At 47.9% G+C, this 18,245-nt stretch overlaps 1 protein-coding gene across 1 annotated transcript in view; it reads right to left on the bottom strand.

Annotated features, from left to right (window-relative positions):
- The window catches only part of LOC137153367 (zinc finger protein 829-like), a 39,728-nt gene that overhangs the window by 5,590 nt on the left and 15,893 nt on the right, over nt 1–18,245 (bottom strand). Inside the window, exons 4-5 of the mRNA XM_067548609.1 lie at nt 15,949–16,062; nt 4,497–5,039 (exon numbers count right to left, since the gene is read on the bottom strand). Of these exons, the coding sequence (XP_067404710.1) occupies nt 4,497–5,039; nt 15,949–16,062 (657 nt within the window). The remainder of the gene's footprint in view (nt 1–4,496; nt 5,040–15,948; nt 16,063–18,245) is intronic.

The following is an 18,245-nucleotide window of genomic DNA, read 5'->3' on the forward strand; positions in this document are numbered from 1 at the left end:
GATCCAGGCCTGGATCAGAATTTCTATAACCCACCTGGGTTGTTTATTAAAAATAGGTATAATTCTGCAGCTATCCCACCTTGGACACTGATTTCACTGTATACACATTTGCAACATATACAAGGGGTAAGATAATCAAAAACGCCACTTCCAATTTCTCCATCTCTACATTGATACAGATTGTGTTTCCATAATAATGGGAAGTGTGAACCTGATTAGGAAGGAAAAATCTTCAAGAGTAATTTCCTGCAGTGCCTGGGCGGCCACAATTGCTTTGGGCTCCAAATACATGGGCTTTTTACCTAATTCCAAGTCACTTACTGGGGAACACATTTCCCAGATCATCTGAAACAATATTGCCATAACCAACTGAACAGTGTGTTGACCAAACCAAATTAAGACTCACAAGGCTTCATAACACTAGATGAACAGACCACTTTGTGATCACACTATTGAACAAATTGAATTAATATACTCTTCAGTTAATCTAAAGACAAATGGACAAATACAGCTTGTGATATCACACTACTGCTATCATGTAAGAATGGAATTTTACGGAAACCTGAGTTCAGACATGGAGCTATAGTTATGGAATGTAACTTGCTTACCTAAGCTCCCACAATCAGAACTATTATTCAGGGATGTAAATTGTTTTATTAAAAACTACCAGTTTGTCTGGATAAGATATATTGAGAAATCAGTTTTTATACATAAAAGGTTAAAAGTGTGATAACTGATACAAATATAATGGAGTACTGTAGCAACTGTAAGTGGAAAAGTGCTATTTGTGGCAAACAGCCAGCTTCTCCCTAGTGGGTCTCACGCTTCAACCCCTTGTAGTGGGCCAGGGAGTCCACAGTAACCCTGTCTCCCCCTGGATGTACCTTGCTCCAGCTTCCTTCTGCTAGCTGGGGCCAGGGGTTTTCTCCTTCTGTAGCTGCAGAGAAACACTGTCTCCTCCAGCTGCTACCAGCCTTCTGGCAACTTCCTCCTGTGCTTGTGCTTGTGCTTGTGCTTGTGCTTGTGCTTGTGCTTGTGCTTGTGCTTGTGCTTGTGCTTGTGCTTGTGCTTGTGCTTGTGCTTGTGCTTGTGCTTGTGCTTGTGCTTGTGCTTGTGCTTGTGCTTGTGCTTGTGCTTGTGCTTGTGCTTGTGCTTGTCCCTCTCCCCCCTTCCTTTAGGGAAGGCAGCATTTAAGTACACCTGGACTAGCCCTTCATTAGGTCCAGGTGTCTCTAATTGCCCTGCAATCATCCCTCCCCTGCTTGCAGGAACCAGGGCTTTAGACATTCTTGGGCTCACACTTTGGCCCTGGTATGCCTTTTTGCAGCCCTCTGGCCTGACTTTATGACATATTATATAATCAAAATAAGAAAGTAGTCAATATGGAATATGTAAGAATATTATATTTGAAGTCCTTTATATTCATGTTAAAATATCTGTAACTATATGGCAAGTAGATGCTGTGACCTTTGTATGAACTCCTGCTTTGTATCTGTGCTGGAGAATGCAAGCTTAGCAAAATTAAGATAGAAGAAGTTGTAAAATACACTTAAATATAGGAGCTTCTAGGTATTTTGCTATACCTGGCTATTACAATATATATATGAAGTTAGGTGAGAAAAAGTCTGTAACTTCTGTAGTGTTACCAATATTAATAGTACATACAACATTGACATGATGATATATTATCATATATGTTTCTTGAATCTTCCTCCTGTTATGTTATTCCAAAATGCTTTTTTACTTATGTTAAAAACAGAGAGAGCTGAAGTATTGTAATTTCAGGGCTAGGCACAAACATAGCAAAAAGACAGAGACTGCTATGCCTGGAATGTTCAACACAAAGTTCTTGTCTTACCTACATGCCTCTCTGTTTTTGTTCAATGTGTGGGGTTTGCATAATCAAAATGTAAAATACACTCAATTGTGAAAGTTACAACATACCCCCTACATAGAAGATGCAGCAATTACTGTCTATGAAAAACGTGTCACAGAAAATAGAGAAGAAAGATATATTAGATAAAGTCATATAGGAAAAACTGGGAAACTCCATCCAGTTAGGTATAAATACAGGAGGGATAAGCACAGAATCTTTGAGACAGTGTGACCATTGAAACTCCTGTCTTCCAGCGGGATTGGTGATGTTACTCTTCCTTTCTGTATTATACTGTATTGATCTTTACTAGTAATCATTGATTAATAAATTCATTAAGCCTAGTAATTGAACATCTCTTGTTATTAGTTTATATTGCACCCACAACAAGTGTGATTGCATCCATTTACGTCCGTTAGTTGTATAATTTGTGGTATGCCACTGTTCACTGTTTCAGAGCAGAAATTTTAAAATGCTACTCTTTCCTTGGTAGCATGCCCAATAGTTTGGAGTATTCTTTCCCGATGGTGAACTGCACTTGAACTTCCTCCATGTTATCATGGAGAGGAGGGGGAAAGACACAAATAAAATAAGCTAATTACCATTTTAGCTAACAGTCATTTGTCTCAAAGTCCCCAATAAATCTGAGGTACATTCTGTCAAAGTAATATCAAATTATGAGACCAAACCACCTTCAGGAAAGAGAGAAAAACCCATAGCACAGAGGGGTCTAAGACACTTTCAGTTTGATATAAAATGAAATTCCAGAGCAGGTTATATCTGATAACCCAAAATCAAAACAGATTCTCCCATCATGTTCTCCTCTGATTCATTGAAACTTGATTTACTCAGTGCCACCTCATTATTATTGACCCATGTTATTTACAAAAGATTTAGCTTCATCACAGTGAGGAAAAACAGCCAACCTTCCCATCCACAACAATCCCAGCTCAGCAGGAAAAAGGCCAAAGCAGCTTTGCCAATAGATGGAAGCAGAGACTAAAGCACAGAATGGTAACTCTGTGTTTGGGATCCATTCAAATTCCCTCTCCGGGTCTGTGACACTTTCAGACCTAGCTCCAATGAGTCTGATGGAGGATCCAAGTGTGACACCTAAGCACAAAGAGCACTCGGAACACAGCACCACGTGACACTTTGGGAAGGGGAGGGGTAGATCGTGGGGAGGATAAACACTATTGTAGTTTACACTGACACTAATGCTGCTGGGTGACGGGGGATTGTGACAGTGATAGGGAAGGAGGGAATCCTTGTGACTCATCCCATTTCCTGCGGGTGTCACAGAGTCTGAAATAACACATTTTTTCCTACCCCACCCCTGCTCTTTGTTATATTTCAATCTATTTTAAATGAGGAAAAATGGTAGAAAAAATACTTCTGTCCAGCACAATCCTGAGCAACGTGAGAACAACTGGGACTGAGACAAACTGTCCCCAAAAGGGGAACTCGGTGACTAACTATCACTTTGTAATGGGGGAATGGTATCAATGCGATGCTTGGGGATTGTCTAGATTAGTGGTTCTGAGACTTTTTGTACTGGTGACCCCTTTCACAGAGCAAGCCTCTGAGTGTGACTCTTAAGCCCCGTGGGGTACCCACTCCTCCTTTACCCCTAACCACTGCAGGCCCGCTATGCCCTTTCTGCCCCTAACCACTGCTCCCCCCCTGCACCCACCTGGGGAAATTGACCTGCATGCGTGGAGTGGCTGGTATCGTTGCTCATTCTCTCCTTGAATGCTGCTCCTGTGTGCCACCCTCAGAGGCTGTGTGTGTGGGGGAGGCAAGGAGCAATGTCAGGGCTCCCTGCATCCAGGTCACTTTCCCCACCTGGGCTGTGTAAGGGGAGGGCAGAGAGCAGCAGCTCCTGATGCTTGCCTAATAGCACAGCCAGATGGGGAAAGTGACCTGGATGCAGGAAGCCCAGGCATTGCTCCTCACACCCCTCGCTCACAGCCCCCTAGGAGGGTGTGGGGGAACACTGGGGGTGGGCAGTATCTGTGTATCACTGCTCGCATCCCCCTCGTTTCACTGTCGGGATGAAGCAGGAAGGCTCACAGCCCCACACCTCGCCGAGCTTGGGGCTCACAGCTCACAATTCCCACATAACCATGTCATGACCCCCCTAGTTTGAGAACAAATGGTCTAGGTTAAGAAACATGATGGAGGTTAGCTCAGGTGAAGGGGAAAGCTAACTGCAGCCACTGTACCTGGGTTATGACCACACTGCAATGTAGTTGTGTTGTTACAAAAGATCGCTAAGATGAACAGCTAACTCAACGTATAATCCCAGTGGAGCCAAAGCACAGGTAGTTTTTACCTCAGAGTAGCTAGTCAAGGTCAATCCTATCTCCCCCTCCTGGCACCAATGGGTATTTCTGGCACAGGAGGACACAATCCCTGCATTTATAACACAAAGGAGTTGTTATAAAGGATTATGGGATTCACCCCAAACAAAGAGGAGGAACATAAGACAGAGGCAGGCAACTCACATGGAGCTGAGAGACCACACTTAAGTAAATGTTACAAACTATGTGGGAACTAACTAGTGTATTTTTTAAAAAAATCTTTGGTCAGCCCTAGTCAAGAAATTGATGGCATTACTCACGTCTGTGGATTGTCTTATGTCTGACAAAAGCAGACCTCCAACTAAAGCTTTTCCCGCACTCAGAGCACATATAGGGTGTCTCTCCAGTGTGGATTCTGTGATGTCTGGTAAGGTGTGAGCTCTGATTGAAGCTTTTCCCACATCTAGGGCATGTGTAGGGAGTCTCTCCAGTGTGGATTCTGTTATGCCTGGTAAGGTGTGAACTCTGATTGAAGCTTTTCCCGCACTCAGAACACTTATAGGGTCGCTCTCCTGTGTGGATTCGCTGATGTTTGATAAGGACTGAGCGCAAATTGAAGCTTTTCCCACACTCCGAGCATGTGTAGGGTCTCTCTCCCATGTTAATTCTTTTACATCTAATAAGGTCTGAGCAGCTACTGAACGATTTCTCTGGCCTATACTGACTCTCACTGGCTTTTGCTTGTGCACAACTCCAAGAAACTTTCCCTTTGGATCTTCTTGTTAATGTCGCAGGCGGTTCTACTTGCTCAGCATCTTCCTGCCAGGAATTCTTCTTCTCGGTCTCACTCAACATCCCATCACCTGGAAGGACAGAGAGAGAATCCAGACATAGGTCACTCCCTGTGCTGGGGAGAAAGGAAACTCAGAGTGAGGAATGAGAAAAGCAGGAACAAACCAAAATAAGTGCTAGGGAGATCAAACAAAACAGGATTTGATTTCCACCCTCCCCCCCTTTTTGCCCACCAAGCCTCTTTCCAGAGGACATTTTTCAACAGTGCACCACAGTCCTAGAGCTAGAGCTGCCACATTTTTGGGGGGGGCCACACTAAGGACTCTGGGATGTGGTTACTTTGACTAAGGTTTGTGCATTGCCATGTGAACGACAAAGCCCTAGAATCCACCACAGGTTAGAAAAGTCTTAACATACGATTAAAATACAGTATATACTCTCAAGCCCAGAATTTCTTAATACTGGTCATCAGACTCGATTCCCACTAAACCAGGAATGATGTAGTGTAGACATACCTGCTGTCTTCTGCTGTGAAAGTTTGGGGGAAGGAGTCTCTCACAATGTGGGAAGATTTGAATCATGAGAAAACCACCTGTGTTCTATTTTCACATTTTCTAATATGTCAGAGTAGCAGGAGGTGGAGAAATGATGCAAAGGCATAAGAGACAAGAGCAAAGCTAAGAGACAAAAGCATCGCATCTGGACTCAATATTCGTGTATCCTGCAGTTTGAACTTGGATTCATTGGATTCCAATTCATTATGAAGGGACTGTTCCACCTGTCATTCATCCCTTCACTGTCTATCATCACTTGCACAGCATGGAAGTGCTCCTTATCCAAAAAGGCAACCAGACTGGAGTCCATGGGGAAGGAATGTCCTCTGAAGGTATCAACTGTTTCTCTCTTTGCCTCATGAAACTTTGGATCCAAATGGCAAAGGACAATTGCTCCCAGTGTAACCACGGCATTCTTTAGGACCAGAATCAATGCCACGGAAAACAGGGTTACTTACCAGTAACTATTGTTCTTCGAGATGTGTTGCTCATATCCACTCCAATATAGGTGAGTGCACGCCACCATGCACGGGTTCCCGGAACTTTTTTCCCCTTAGCTGACCCCGTAGGGTCGGCTAAGGCACTCCCTGGAGTACCGCGCTCATGCTGTGGTATATGAGGCACTGCCGACCCTATGGCCCCTCAGTCCCTTCTTTTTGCCAACTCTGACAGCGGGGATGGAGGGTGGGTGTGGAATGGATATGAGCAACACATATCAAAGAACAACAGTTACTGGTAAGTAACCATGTTTTCTACTTCGAGTGATTGCCCATATCCATTCCAATATAGGTGATTAAAAAGCAATACCTTGAAGGTGGGTAGATGTTACCGGTGAGCTGCCTCAGCACGGCTCTGCCAAATCCCGCGTCCTCTCTCGCCTGCTGAACGATAGCGTAGTGGGACGTGAAGGTGTGCACCGATGACCAGACGGCGGCTTTGCAGATGTCCTGCAGGGGCACCCTCTCCAGGAAGGCCGCAGATGAGGCCTGAGCTCTGGTTGAATGCACTGTAATGGCCCCTGGAAGTGGTACGTTCACCTGCTCATAGCAGCACTTGATGCAGGAGGTGATCCATGTGGAGATGCGCTGGGTGGAGACAGGTGATCCTTTCATCCGGTCCGCCACTGCAACGAAGAGCTGCGTCGACTTCCGGAACGGCTTTCTCCTGTTGACGTAGTAGGCCAGGGCTCGTCTAACATCCAGCAAGTGCCATCTCCGCTCCTCCTCCGACCCGTGTGGTTTGGGAAAAAACACGGGGAGGAAGATGTCTTGGTTATAATGAAACTGGGAGATCACCTTGGGCAGGAAGACTGGATGTGGTCTCAACCGCACCTTATCTTTATAAAACACAGTGTAGGGGGGCTCTGAGGTCAAAGCTCTAATCTTGGAAACCCTCCTAGCCGAGCTAATGGCCACCAGGAAGGCTACCTTCCATGAGAGGATGAGCAGAGGGCATGTAGCCATGGGCTCAAAGGGGGTCCCCATGAGTCTAGAGAGGACCAGGTTAAGATTCCAGGGAGGCACCGGGTCACAGACCTGTGGGTAAAGCCTCTCCACCCCCTTGAGGAACCTGACTGACATGGGGTGGGAGAACAGGGATCTCCCCTCTAGCGGCTGATGGAAAGCCGAAATAGCCGCTAGCTGGACCTTGAGGGAGGCTAGTGCCAAACCCTAGAGTTTTAGCTGGAGCAGGTACTCCAGGATCGCTTGGATAGGCGAAAGGCTCGGCAGGATGCCCTGGGATTCTGCCCAGCAGGTAAACCTTCTCCACTTGGCCCAGTACATGACCTGTGTTGAAGGTTTTCTGCTGCCCCGCAGAATTTGTTGGACCTGTGCCGAGCAGGCTCTCTCCCCCTCCGTCAGCCACAGAGCCTCCAGGCCGTGAGGTGCAGGGAGTCCAGGTCCGGGTGGAGCAGGCAACACTAGTCCTAGGAGAGCAGGTCGTGTCATCTTGGGAGCTCCACTGGCAGGGCGATCGACAGGTCCAGCAGCATACTGTACCAATGCTGTCTCAGCCAGGCCGGGGCAATGAGTATCATGTCCGCTCTGTCCCTCTTGATTTTCAAGAGGACCTTGGGCAGGAGTGGAATGGGGGGGAACGCATACATGAGGGTCCCCTTCCACTCAATGAGGAATGCGTCGGATATGGAGCCCGGCTTGCGACCCAAGAGTGAGCAAAACCTTGGGCACTTCCTGTTCCAGGACGATGCAAACAAGTCCAGTTGGGGAACATCCCACTTGCGGAAAATGAAAGTCACTACCTCCTGGTGCAATGACCAGTCGTGATGGGGTAGAAACGACCTGCTGAGCCGGTCCGCCTCATCGTTCCTGACCCCCGGGAGGTGAGAGGCAGACAAGTGAAAGTCATGCCTCACTGCGAAGTCCCATAGTCAAATGGCCTCCTGGCAGAGGGCTAAGGAGCGCGGTCCCCTCTGCCTGTTGATATAAAACATGGTTGCGGTGTTGTCCATCAGCAACTGCACCACCCTGCCCTTCAGGAACCTGAGGAACACCTTGCAGGCCAGCCTGACGGCCCTGAGTTCTTTTACATTGATATGGAGGTGCTTCTCCTCCTCTGACCACAATCCTTGAGTGCCCAGGTCAGCACTGATGTGGGCTCCCCACCCCACATCCAAGGCACAAGAGATCAGGGTGACTGACGGGGCCAGATCCTTGAAGGGGACACCCCTCAACACCGCCCTGGGGGTCCTCCACCAGTTCAGGGAGGCCAGTACTCATGGGGGAACCATGACCACCTTGTTCAAGGGGTGTCTGCTCGGTGCATACGCCGAGGCCAACCATACCTGGAGCAGCCTGAGTTTGAGGCGAGCCAGCCTCACCACATATGTGCAGGCTGCCATGTATCCTAACAGCTGTAGGCAGTGCCTGCCTGTTGTTGTGGGGCCCCGGTGCAGCTGGGCGATAATCGTGGCCATAGCCTTGAACCGGGGTTGTGGGAGGAAGGCTTTGGCCTGGGAAGTGCCCAGGGTGGCCCCAATGAACTCTATGCGCTGCACCGGGATTAGAGTAGATTTTTGCTCATTTATGTGCAGCCCCAACTTGTTGCATATGGCACAGGTGAGGGACACACTGTCCTGTACGTGGGCCCTGGACCTGCCCCGGATTAGCCAATTGTCCAGGTAAGGGAAAGTCTGCACCCCCCTGCGCCTCAAGTGGGCCGCCACCACCACCATACACTTGATGAATACTCTGGAGGCGGACAAGAGGCCAAAGGGCAGGGCCGTAAACTGATAGTGGGACCCAGCTACCATAAACCGAAGGAAGAGCCTGTGGCTGGGAAGAATAGAAACATGGAAATATGCATCTTTCAAACTGAAGGCGGCATACCAATCTCCTGGATCCAAAGCAGGGATAATGGAGGCTAGGGAGACCATGTGGAACTTGAGCCGCTTGATACATTTGTTGAGTCGGCATAGGTCTAATATGGGCATTAGGCCCCCTTTTGCCTTGGGGATGAGGAAGTATCTGGAATAGAATCCTCTCCCTATTTCGTGCGGTGGGACCGCTTCCACCGCCCCCAGATCGAGGAGGGTGTTTACCTCCTGTAAGAGGAGTTGCTCGTGAGAGGGGTCTCTGAAGAGGGATGGGGTGGGGGGTTGTTTGGAGGGAAGGCTGTAAACTGAAGGGCGTATCCTCAGAGAACTATTCCGAGGACCCGACAGTCTGATGTTATGTCTTCCCATTCTGCACAGAAGGGCTTTAGCCTGTCGAGAAAGTGACGGGACGGATCCAGGAGAAAGGTATGAGTGCCACCCTCAGGCGCACCATCAAAATTGTTTTTTGTTACCTGGCCCCTTGGGGGGCCCTTGCTGGGAGGACGAGCTAGGCTGATTGTGCCGCCTGAACCTCCTATTCCTATCTCTGCCCCTACTGGGCTGAAATGGTCTAGGTGGTAGCCTACGTTGTTATTGTGGCTGTGGTTGTGACTGGCGCCTCGAGGCCTGAGGTATATAGAGGCCCAAGGAACGCAGTGTGGCTTGCGAATCCTTAAGGGCGGGCAGCTTTTCGTCGGTCTTATCCGAAAACAGGCCCGACCCATCAAAGGGGAGGTCCTGTATTGATTACTGCACCTCTTGCGAAAGCCCCGAAGACTGTAACCACGAACACTGCCTCATGGTGATGGTGGAGGCCATGGCCCTGCTTGCTGTGTCTGCTGTATCGCTGGTGGTTTGTAGTGCCACCCCAGCCACCATCATTCCCTCCTCCAGGACCGTGACAAAGGCCGCCACTTGATCCTGGGGCAATGCCTCTGCAAATCACCTCATGCAGTCCCAGAGGTTACAATTATATCGTCCCAATAGGGCCTGGTGGTTCACACTGCGAAATTGTAAGGCCCCAGTGGAGCAGACTTTCCTCCCAAACAAATTCATTTTTTTGTTTTCTTTGTTTTTGGGAGTGGTGCCTTGGTACCCCTGCCTGTCCCTTTGATTGACCGCGTCCACCACCAGGGTTCCCGGGGCCGGGTGGGTAAAAAGGAACTCAAACCTCTCCGCAGGGACACAGTATTTCTTTTTGGAGCCCTTGGATGTGGGGGCGACCAAGCCAGAGGTTTGCCACAGGGCCTTAGCGAGCTTAAGGACCCTGTTATGCATGGGCAGGGCCACCCTTGATGATCCCTCTGACCCCAAAACACCAAAGAGAGGATCCTCCTCCTCTGATAGTTCCCTGACCTCCAGACTGAGGTTGGAGGCCACCCTTTTCAGGAGCTCTTGGTGCGCCCTGAAGTCTGTCAGTGGCACCGTGGTCCCTGGAAGCCGCCTCATCCCTGTTTATCTGGCGCAGGAGGCACAGACTGCACTCCCGAGGATGGGACTGAGACTGTGCCCTGTCCCATATAAGCCCCCCATAAACCCCAATAAGGCCACTGCCAGGGACCCTGTGGCCAACCCGGTGCTGGAATCGGCACCGGCTATTGTGTCTCCTGGTGGCGTCGGGTGCCCTTGCCCTTCCAGGACCTCAAGCCACTGGAGCAGTGCTGTTGAGCCCATCTCCGGCTCTTGCTGCTCCTCGTCGGGGACCGGCCCCTTGACGACCCCAAAGAGATAGAAGAATGTCGGTGCTGCCACGAATGGTGCCAACGGGAGGAAGCACGCTCCGATGAACTTCAGGACGACATCTGTCACCTTGGCACCGACGACTTGCGGTGCTGCTTACCCTTGGGAGACCGGGAACGGTGCTGTCTAGAGCCTCGCAGTGCCGAGCCTGACTCCAAAGACCGAGATCTGCGACGCGCCGAAGTGGAGGAGCCCTTTGGTGCCGGGCTCTGTGCCGGTGATCGGGTACAGTGCCGTGCTGGTGAAGGGCTCGGTGACAGGGTCTGGGAGCGGCAGCAGTCTCTGCTCCACGAGGTGGTCCTTGAGCAGCGCCGCCTTGAATGCGTTGCCTCCGGTGCCGGGGACCGTCCTCGGTGCCGCAGGGAGGATACACTCGACAAGTCAGACTCAGAGCTATGAGGGGAGCTTCCATGCTCCACCCTTGGTGATCATCCGGCGGGAGACTTTTCCCATCGGGGGTCTCGACCAGCCTCCGGGAGGACCCAGCGAGGGTTTGCCTCGGGACACCAGCCCTCTGTCCCTCGGCGGAGGGGGGGCGGAGGCATGGGCATGGCCATCAAAGCTCGTGCCACCTGGCAAGCCTCCAGCGTTGATGGCACCTGCAGGGGCACTCCCCCACCCCCAGGAGTCAGGGGAGGCTCCCTGCGCTGAGATGCAAGCACCGGAACATGCTGTATGGGCTGTGGCTGGTGCACTTCTGCACTCGACCCCGCCCACGCAGGCGGTGCGGGGGAGTGAGAGTGCTCCGCGCACTGACGCCTCTTTTTCGGCACCGGGGATGGACATCAAGTCGACTCCGGTGCCGGCGGAGCGCTCTGCACCGAGGAGATACTCGGTGCCGAGGTGGAACGAGGAGGCTCAGAAACCGGTCAGAGCGCCGCTTCCATCAGGATAGTCTTCTGCCTAATGTCTCTCTCTTTTTGAGTCCTGGGCTTGAAGGCTTTACAAATTTTATACTTTTCCCTCCGATGCTGCTCTCCCAGGCACTTGAGGCAGTGATCGTGAGGGTCACTGACAGGGAAAGCCTTGCCACAAGCGGCACAAGGCTTAAAGCCAGGTGAGCCAGGCATGGCCCGGCCACCCTAAGCCCCTAAGGGCTTCTATTCTATCGCTAACTATTCTCTATTACACTACTTAACACTAACTACTAAACAACAATAACAAAGTTCTACAAGGGGAAGGTACTTGCGAGAAGCTAGAGACGTTTCAGCAACCATCCCAGGCGAAAAGAAGGAACTGAGGGGCCTTAGGTACTCCAGGGGGTGCTGACCCTACGGGGTCTGCTAAGGGGAAAAAAGTTCCGGGAACCTGTGCATGGTGGCGTGCACTCACCTATATTGGAATGGATATGAGCTATCACTTGAAGTAGAACTAAGGAGCAGTGTTCTAAAAATAAATAGGTCAGCTGGGGCATAGGTCATCATAATTTCCATCTCTGGGGTGAAAATCAACCACTAGGTACCTGGTATTTGTACCTGACTTCTTGTCTAATTCTTGGCCTTGGTCAGGGTAACATGACATTTCTCTGGAGTAGGATCCTTACCAAACCACACCAAATGTCAGTAGTGATAGGGAGGAATAGCTACCTCAAACATGCCCAGTTTATTTATTTAATCTGGTGCTGCAGACCTAAGATAGGGACTACATCCAGGCCTAAATCAGAATCCCTGTAACCCAGCACAGGTGGAGTGTTTATTGAAAAGAGGTAAGAAGGAAAAATCTTCAAGAGTTATTTCCTGCACAGCCTAGGCCACAATTGCTTGGGGATCCAAATAAATGGGGCTTTTACCTAGTTTCAAGTCACCTACTGGGGAACACGCTTCCCAGATCATCTGGAACAGTATTGCCATAACCAACTGAACAACAGTGTGTTGATCAAATTAAACTAAAACCCACAATACTTCATACCATTAGCTGAACAAACAGACCAGAATGCTTTGCTATGGGACCACTGAGCAAACTGAATCACTATACCCCTCAGCTAATCTAAGGAAAAAGTACAAAAATACAGCTTGTGAAATCACAGCAGTGCTGTTGCAATGACAGCTACCATGTAAGAATGGAATATTACTGAAAACTGAGTTCAAACATGGAGCTATAGTTATGGAATGTAACTTGGTTACCTAAGCTCCCACAATCAGAACTATTATTCAGGGATGTAAATTGTTTTATTACAAACTACAAGTTTGTTTGGATAAGATATATTGGGAAATGTAGAGGTTAAATGTGTGATAACTGTTAAAAATATAACTGATTATTGTAGCAACTGTAAATGGAAAAGTGGTCTTATATAATAAAAATAAGAAAGTAGTCAACTGAATATGTAAAGTGTATTATATTTGAAATCCTTTATAGTCATGTTAAATTGTCTGTAACTGTACGGTGGGTAGATGCTGTGACCTTTGTACGAACTCCCGCTTTCTATCTGTACTGGAGAATGCAAGCTTAGCAAAAATTAAGATAGAAGAAGTTGTAAAATACACTTAAATACAGGAGCTTCTAGGTATTCTGCTATACCGGCTACTACAAAATATATGAAGTTAGGTAAGAGAAAGTCTGTAACTTCTATAGTGATAGCCAATATTAATAGTATATATAGTATTTACATTATATAATATCACATTCGTTTCTTGAATTGTCTTGCTGTTAAGATCTTCCAAAATGCTTTTTTATTTACATTAAACAGACAGCTGAAGTGTTGTAATTTCACAATTACACTAGGCAATTTCACAATTACACTAGGCTAGGCACAAACATAGCAAAAAGGTAGATAATGCTATGCCTGGAACGTTAAAAAAAAAGGTTCTTGTCTTTTGTACATGCCTCTCTGTTTTTGTTCAATGTGTGGGGTCTGGATAACTGTTAATATGTAAATTACATCCCATGTTGCAACTTACAACATATCCCCCAAGTAGAAGGTGCAGCAATTAATGTCTATGAAAAACACAGAAAATTGAGAAGAAAGATAAATTAGATAAAGTGATATAAGGAAAATTGTGAAACTCCCCTCAGTCAGGTATTAATACAGGAGGGATAAGCACATAATCTTTGGGACAGCATGACAGCTGCAATTCCTGTCTTCCAGAAGGATTGGTAATGTAAAGTACTCTTTCTTTCTGTATTATACTGTACTGATCTTTGACTAATAATCATTGATTAATAAATCGATTAAGCCCTATTTATTGGACATCCTGTGTTTTTAATTTATATTGCAGTCACAACAAGTTTGTCCAGTTACTTCAGTTAGTTGCACAATTTGCAGTATGTTGTTGTTCATTGTTTCAGAGCAGAAATTTTAAAATGCTACTGTTTCCTTGGTAGCATGCCCAATAGCTGGGACTGTTCTTTTCTCATGACTGAACTGCACTTGGATTTCCTCCATGTCATCACGGAGAGGAGGGGAAAAGACACAAATAAAATATTACCATTTTAGCAGATGGTCATTTGTCTCAAAGTCCCCAATAAATCTGAGGTACATTCTGTCAAACAAAAGTAATATCCAATTATGAGACCAAACCACCTTCAGGAATGAGAAAAACCCACAACACAGAGGAGTATAAGATCCCTCCTTCTCTGCAACAATCCCAGCTCAGCAGGAAAAAGGCCAGAAGCAGCTTTGCCAATAGATGGAAGCAGAGACTAAAGCACAGAATGGTAACTCTATGTTTGGGATCCATTCAAAATCCCCCTCCGGGTCTGTGACACTTTCAGCTCCAGCCCCAATGAGTCTGACTGAGAATCCAAGTGTGACACCTACTGCTCCTTCTCTTTGTTATATTTCAATGTACTTTAAATGAGGAAAATGATGGGAAAAAATACTTCTATCCAACACAACCCTGAGCAATGGGAGAAGGACTTGGATTGAGACAAACTGTCCCATAAGAGGGAACTAGGTGACTAACAATCACTTTGTAATGGGGGAATGGTATCAATTGCTCGGAGTTTGCTTAGACTAAGAAAAATTATGGAGGTTAGCTCAGGTGAAGTGGAAAGCTATCCCCAGCCACTGTTATGTCTGCACTGCAAATGTCGTTGTGTTGTTACAAGATCACTAAGCTGAGCAGCTAACTCCACATACAATCCCAGTGGAGACAAAGCTTCAGTGTATCTAGGGGAGCTCAACCCTATCTCCCCCACCAAGGGCCAATGGATATTTGTTGCACGAGGGGGACATACTGCCAGGACTTATAAGAAAAAGTTTACAGAAAGGATCCTGGGATTCACCAGAAAAAAGGGTGAGGTGCATAAGACAGAGGCAAGGAACTCATGTGGAACTGAGAGACACACTGAAAAAAAAATGGTGCAAGCTACTTGAGAACTAACTTAATAACAAAATAAAAAAAATCTTTGGCCAGCCCTAGTCAAGACATTTGTGGCATTACAGGCCTGTGTGGATTCTCTTATGTCTGATAAAAGATTAACTCTTTCTAAAACATTTCTCACATTCATTGTGAAGGATTTTCTGATGTGTGATAAGGACTGACCTCCATCTAAGCTTCTCCCACAGGCAGAGCACGTGAAGGGTGTCTCTTCAGTGTGGATTCTCCAATATCTCATGAGATGTGATTTCCAATTATAGCTTTTCCCGCACTCAAGGCATGTGAAGGGTTTCTCTTCATTGTGGACACTTTGATGTGTGATAAGATTTGAGCTCACACTGAAGTTTTTCCCACACTTTGAACACGTGTAGGGTCGCTTGCCTGTGTGTACTCCCTGACGTGTGAGAAGGCGCGAGCACCAACTGAAGCTTTTCCCGCACTCAGAGCACGAGTAGGGTCTCTCTCATGCTAATTCTTTCATGTCTAATAAGGTCTGAGCAGCTACTGAGGGTTTTCTCTGCCCTATACTGACCCTCCTAGGCTTTGTCCTGTGCACAGCTCCAAGAAACTTTCCCTTGGTATTTTCCTGCTAATTCCCAAGTGGTTCTACTTGCTCAGCATCTTCCTGCTGGGGATTCTTCTTCTCCTTCACCATCCCATCCCTTGGAGGGATAGAGAGAGAATCTAGACATAAGTCACTGCCCGTGCTAGGGAGAGAGGAAACCTCAAGAGAGGAATGGGAAATGGTGGGAACAAAGCAAATAAGTGCTGGAGAGATCAAACAAAACAGGACAAAGAGGAGAGGGTCCCACTCAGAGGGAAGGAAGATTGGGGGGCAAAGCGGGGGAGGGGGGAAGCCACAGCCAGGTGTCAGTCAGGAGAAGTGGGAAGCCATGAGTGACATCTGTCATGAGGATGTCACACCTGCTGGGAACAATTCTGAATTCAGAAAGCTCACAAAACCTTGGCAGGGAATCCCAAACCTTTCCTTCATTTACGGACCATTTCTGAGTTGGTTTAACTGATGCCTCACCTGTACAGGCCCCTCTCTGGATCTCTCTTTCCTCGGAGCCCTGGAGATCTGGGACCCACAGCTCATCCCCTCGTTCCAGCTGGGAAATCACATCTGGTTTGGAAATTGAAAACCCTGTGTAAGAGAACAAAAACGAGCGAGATCAGTTGAATTTGTGTGATACTTGTATTCCATGATTTTACCCTAAGCTCATTTTTAAGCATCCCGAGGCCAGATTCCTTGGCTACAAGGAACAGGACAGTTATAATTGTTCATGTTCATTACAGTAGTGCCTAAGGGCCAATAAAAAATGGGCCCCCATTGTTCTCGGTATTGTATGAACACAGAGTAGTAACGGTCCATGCCCTGAGGAATTTACAGTATAAATAGACAAGACAGACAATGGGGTGGGGGAAGGGTTAGAATACAGGGGCAGAGTGAACAATGTAATGGTAGAGAGACACACATGATGAACACAGGCCTATCTTGATACTATTGTATTTAACTGTGATGGGGTGTACACCCCACTCTGGGTCTGACAGAATTAAAGGACACTGTTGGGCACAGGTAACACTGCCCCCCCCCCGGACCTATGGAGCAGGCTTGGGCTAGAGGAGCAGGTTAAAAGATGCTCAGAAGCCCAAGAAATGGGGGAAGACTGAACAGGCTGAAAAGCCACATGGAAGGTGGAACCTGGGATGGACATGACAAGCCCCCACATGTGATTGGGCACCCCTATGCTGTCCTCTTTGCTTTGCACAGACTGCTCAGGGACCTTTTCTTGTATAGATACCACCCTGTAGTTCATTTACAGTGTCTCACTCTCCACCTGTTACATACCAGTGCGCTCACAGGATTTACAGGCCTGTTCTACGCTACAAAATTAGGTTGACATAACCCGCCTGGCATTGACCTAGCTGTGCACATGTCCACACGTAAAGTTGTCTCCCACTGACAGAAGTGCCAGCACAGTGACATCACCTGTCTGAGCAGTGTGAAGCCCTGGTCGATAAACATAGGTCAATGCTGCAGGAGTGTAGACACTGCGTTACCTATTTTGACCATAACAGTCCTCCAGCCTCTGTCCCACAATGCCCACCACTGACTACTCTGGTCACAGTAGTGAATTCCCCTGCCCAAGGGTCACATAGACAAGAAGCCCCCTCCTCCCCACACACACACCTTAAAGCCCCAGTCACACACTCCAGCCATGCTCCAGCCTGGAGTAGACACAAGATATTGGATCTCCTGGGCGTGTGCAGAGAAGAGGCTATGCATGCACTGTTCCAAAACAGCCAGAGAGACATTGACGTCTACAAGCAGATAACTTGGAGGATGCAGGAGAAGGGCTATGACCAGGACCAGCAGCGCCATGTGAAAGCCAAGGAACTGCAGCAGGCATTCCATTGACTGGATGCTGAGCCGCAGACCTGATGCTTTCAGAAAGAGCCACACGCCATACTTGGCTAAGACCCCACCATGACCTCATATACCATTGTATATACCCCTGAGAACCCCGAGTCACAGGCCCCTGCCACGAACAGCGAGGAGAATGTGAATGAGGAGAGAAGAATATGGGGGACAGGCAACCAGCTCTGCCAGGGGCCGGGACCTGTTTTTGACCCCACTGCAGTCTAGCCAGTCTCTGCTCGCGAGCACCGGTGAGTGTGATGCAGGGGAAGGAACCTCAGGTAAGTGTTTACATTTATTTCCATTACAGTGATGATTCCCCCAACTTATCAGGACACAGCTACCTATTTTTCATTAATTAATTCATGCTAGAAAGGCAGTGGAACAACAGAGAGGCAAAGCTGTTATCTGCTTTTCATTCCCCTCTAGATTTAAGCAGGGGGGACTGTGCAGAGCAGTTTGTTTATGTACACTGGGATGTCCTTTGAATCCTCCTGAGAGACCTTGAAGAAATTTCCATGGAGATGCACTGTAATCCTCTCCCGAAGGCTCCTAGGGATGGCAGCCTTATTTCTTTCTCTGCGGTAGGACACTTTCCCACACCATATGGCAATAACTTCAGCAGGCACCATTGCCTTCAACAAGCTAGTGGCATACGGGACCAGACAACTTCAGGATGCCAGCAGCGGCTGTTCTCTCTCTGTCTTTGTCACCCTCAGGAGTGAGATATCAGCTAAAACCAACCTCTCCTGGGGTAAATGGGGTAAATTCAGTCCCGCTGTCCTATACCCAGTTTTATGCACCCCAGCAATTCCCTCCCCATTTCCCCCATCCCAGTAGGCCATACTCACCTTGGCAGGCACTGCTAGTTGCATTATAATCAAGCACTCAGAGAGGAAGTGTCAATC

Source organism: Emydura macquarii, unplaced genomic scaffold, assembly GCF_026122565.2.
Source record: "Emydura macquarii macquarii isolate MOO-44397 ecotype Brisbane River unplaced genomic scaffold, CSIRO-AGI_Emac_v2 contig_1253, whole genome shotgun sequence".
Lineage (NCBI taxonomy): Eukaryota > Metazoa > Chordata > Testudines > Chelidae > Emydura > Emydura macquarii.